Source organism: Penaeus monodon, chromosome 6 (genome assembly GCF_015228065.2).
Source record: "Penaeus monodon isolate SGIC_2016 chromosome 6, NSTDA_Pmon_1, whole genome shotgun sequence".
Lineage (NCBI taxonomy): Eukaryota > Metazoa > Arthropoda > Malacostraca > Decapoda > Penaeidae > Penaeus > Penaeus monodon.
Genome location: NC_051391.1, coordinates 30,789,620 through 30,793,421, shown reverse-complemented (window position 1 = coordinate 30,793,421; position 3,802 = coordinate 30,789,620). Strand labels below are relative to the sequence as shown.

At 43.9% G+C, this 3,802-nt stretch overlaps 1 protein-coding gene across 1 annotated transcript; it reads right to left on the bottom strand.

Annotated features, from left to right (window-relative positions):
- Window positions 1–1,015: 1,015 nt before the first annotated feature.
- On the bottom strand, window positions 1,016–2,007 carry LOC119573943 (uncharacterized protein K02A2.6-like). The gene is made up of 3 exons (XM_037921042.1): window positions 1,893–2,007; window positions 1,746–1,794; window positions 1,016–1,709 (listed from the first exon to the last, which is right to left on the bottom strand). Exons 1-3 carry the CDS (start codon window positions 2,005–2,007, stop codon window positions 1,016–1,018), a joined length of 858 nt encoding a protein of 285 aa, XP_037776970.1.
- Between the last annotated feature and the right edge of the window lie 1,795 nt (window positions 2,008–3,802).

Below are 3,802 nucleotides of genomic sequence, written 5' to 3'. Positions count from 1 at the left end.
GTTCACTTCTTAACACTTGAGCCAGCACTGTATCTGGAGAGGCGCGGTCGCGTAATGAGAGGGGGAAGGTGACTGCGAAACTTCTGGCTGATGCTCCTTTTATTTGTCCCGACGAGTTTACGACGACATCCTCGTCCCCCCCCCACGGGGAGACGGCCAATCACGGATGACTGGCCCCCCCACTTTGACGAGTATACATGGCGGAGGTCCAGTGTATGTTCGGGAAGAGATCTCCCCATGCGGTGAGGTGACCAATCACAGGCAAGCTAATGCCACCCTGCGAGCTCCAGTGAACCTCTTGAAAAGGACAGCAGTGCCCAAGATGAACTTGACATACACAAACTGATAAGAACAATAATCAACTCCCTGTCTTGGAGGCTATTCTGCTATGCCCGGGCCATCTAGTGAAGATACCACAGCAAGAAGCACCAAGGCATAAGGGTTATTTGGCTCATCACCCAACTCCTCATCAACATCACATGTGGTAAAGTTAAATTTAATCGGTGGATGATAGATTTTCAACTGGTTTCACGTGGACCCGCTTCTCTTTGGCACGTTCTGCATACAAGTCTTTCACAATGTACATGACAGGACCAACCTTCTTTATGACCCTTGTGGGACCTGTCCATCTTGGGGCCAAAGTGTTGGGACGTCTGTTTGTTTTGCAAAGTACTAATGAGCTCTCTTGCAAGGAAAGGTTCTTCCAGATACGTTGATCGTAATCTCTTGTCCATCCTTGCCGTGCGATGCGGGAGGCTTCTTGTGCTGCTTTCCAAGCATTCCTGAAGCATCAAGCGAGGAGAATCATCATCATACACAGGTTGCTTTGCCAATCCTACAGTACAGGAATATCTACATGATGGCCTGTAAAAAGGTAGAGTGGTTGATCCATTACAGTTCGATGAATACTAGTATTCAAGGCAAATCTTACCTGGGGAAGGTAATCATCCCAAGTGTGGACATTATGTGCATATTGCAGTCAGAGCAGCCTTGATTACTCTATTTGTCCTCTCTACTACCCATTTGCCTGTGGATGATATGGCACTGTCACTTTGAAATGGATGAGTAACACCTCACATACAAGAGACATAAGCTTGTTATTAAATTCACCTCCCCCATCTGTTTGTAGCTCCAGAGGTATCCCATATATAGTAAAATAAGCATCTATGAAGGCTTCAGCATTTGTACGATCCTTTTTGTCTGGCAAAGGTATCAGCTCTACAAAGTGGCTAATGTGGTCTACTATTACCAACATGTAGAGATTTCCATGTGAAGAACGTGGTAATTGTATAAGATCAACTGAGACGGGCTCCAAAGGATGACTGACTTCAGGAGCTGAAGCAAGGGGTACATTCTTTGAAGCACAGCCCTCGCAGATCTGACACTCTTGGTATTTTGTAACAAACTGCTTAGTCCTGGAAAACATATTAGGGAAATAAAATAATTGCTTTTCTTTGGTGTAGGTACGAATCACATCTGGATGTGCGGCTAGTGGCGCACAATGTGCCAATCTTAAAGCAAACTGCTGAAGTTGAACTAGTACTACAACACATCGAAGAAGGCGATCACTCTGCTCACGGAGATGATACAGAACACCATGACTAATTTCAAATTCACAGATAGATGTTGGAAGCTTACTTTTTGGCAACTGTCCACCTTCTAAGTAGGTGATGCTTTCCTTTATTAACAGGTCTTTATTTTGTTCTGCCCTGAGCAATATTGGGTCCAAAGTTTTTAATATTTACCAACGCAATGGCTGCAGCCCATGAGAACATGTCTGGGACTTGATGGTCACTGCCACATCAATACATGATTTTAAAGTCAGAGTGTTGCAGCTCAACACACCATCGGGACATCGCACGACTTATGTTTTTTTCTGGAATATGTATAACAAAGAGGATGGTGATTTGTAAAAACAGTAAAGTGGCATCCATATAAATATGGATCAAAAGCTCCGACAGCTTCCACTACAGCTAAATCTTCACTATCTGTTGCTGAGTAGCGCATCTCTGCTCCTTTTTAACTTCCTGCTAAAATACGCAAAAGCATGGGCAATACCTGAATCATCCCACTGCACAAGCACCTCACCATTTTAGAAACATGTAGCTAAAAAGGTTTCTCATAACATGGTTATGCAGGCTGGGCAGAAACTAAAGCGTGTCGAATGGCTGCTGAGCATCTGAGTTCCATTGAAATTTTGTGCCCTTTGCGAGTTAACTGAAAGAGTGGAGAGGCAATTGCAGTATAATTCTTAATATGATGCCAAAAAGAAAATGAGGCTCCCAGAAAACATCTTACACCTTTTGCATCCCTAGGTCTGGGCATATCTGCTATGGTGGAGACTTTATCAGGGTTTCTGGTAGTTTTCCCCTCCTCGGAATTATGTGTCCAAAAACTTAAAGCAGCATACTGAAACCCTAAACATTGTCTGGATTTAGCCTTAGGCCAGCAGCATGGATTAAATCTATGGTTTTTTTCAAATCTCTGAGTTATTGCTGAAAAAACCCCCTGGAAAAGACAACAATGTCGTCCAAATATGCAGCAGTATGCTTACCGAGAAAACTTCAAGACGAGGTTAATTGTAAGCTGGGAAGGTTGAGGTGCAGTATAAAGCCCATACGGCATTCTGCAGAACTGGAACATTTGAGCACCATCTGAAAAAAGCTGTTTTTGGTCTGCCATCTGGTGCTACTGAAATAGCCTAATATGCACGTCGAGCATCAAGGGAGGTGAAGATAGCAGAATCATTGAGCTCATCTAACATTTGCTGAACTGGTGGTAAAGGATAACTGTCAGCTACTGTCAGTGCATCAAGATTCAAGATTTCTATACAAAATCTTACAGAACCATCCTTCTTCCTCACAAGTGCAACTGGCCAAAGCCAAGGGCTCGTTGATGGCTGATATATTGTCTTGTCGTATGAGGAAGTCTCCACTGACGTGTAACTGTTAATGCAGCATCTCCTGTTAGACCACTGTGAACTACGTCGGGTACAGCACCAATGTCAGTGAAATCAGAGCTGAAAAAATTTGGATACTTAAGCAAAAGATTTTCTATGTGCGTTCGCTCAGAAGTGTCTGAATGGTCAAGACATGGCAATGTTACTTTATTACTAGTTTCATGAGCAGCAGGCAAATTTGTCAGGGTTGGCATGGAGACAGCAGCAACATCATTCTTCTCACTATCATGATCAAGAGAAATTTCCGGGAAGACCATGAACTGATCATCACTATAGCCAAAATCTTGTTCACCATACAACGTCAAAATCGTCTAGGAATAAATCAAGATGCTCTGCGGGAGAACTGGGCATGTCCAAATCGTTTACATCCCCAGCAGAATTTACCTTCAGGCTTTATGCAGCAGTTAGATGTCCAGTGTCCATGTGCACGATGATAATAGCAGTAGGTGGTAGAGTTTGTACGAGAAGCAGCTGCCACTTGAGCATTACCATGGTCTGGTGGTGGACTGGTGAACTGCATACTTCGTTCTGGTCGAATACCTTACCGTGTGTTGCTTGGTTGCCGTGCTCTCTGCTATACTGTCCATACACACTGTGCAGCAGCTGCCAGATCCTCCATGTTATTCTGGTTAAGAGGTGCTAATACCGACTGTAAGTATGGTGGAAGTCCTGCCAAAACTCACAAGTTCACTCACATCGCTTACAGATGTGTAATCCTGCTGTCCTGATAAAGCTGCCGACTCTACCTCTAAGTGAAAGTCCAGCGGTGATTGCCATCTCGTAGATATTTGGAAGCAAGCAGACTAAGGAATTCAGTTGCACTGGATGTACCATGGAACTTTG

What these genes read in the sequence shown, in the direction of transcription:
- LOC119573943 (XM_037921042.1), bottom strand. Translation starts at nt 2,007, where the DNA reads ATGCGCTACTCAGCAACAGATAGTGAAGATTTAGCTGTAGTGGAAGCT. An exon ending in TACAAATCACCATCCTCTTT is followed by an intron (nt 1,795 to 1,892) that starts GTTATACATATT and finishes TTGATGTGGCAG; the next exon opens with TGACCATCAAGTCCCAGACA. An exon ending in GGGCTGCAGCCATTGCGTTG is followed by an intron (nt 1,710 to 1,745) that starts GTAAATATTAAA and finishes AATATTGCTCAG; the next exon opens with GGCAGAACAAAATAAAGACC.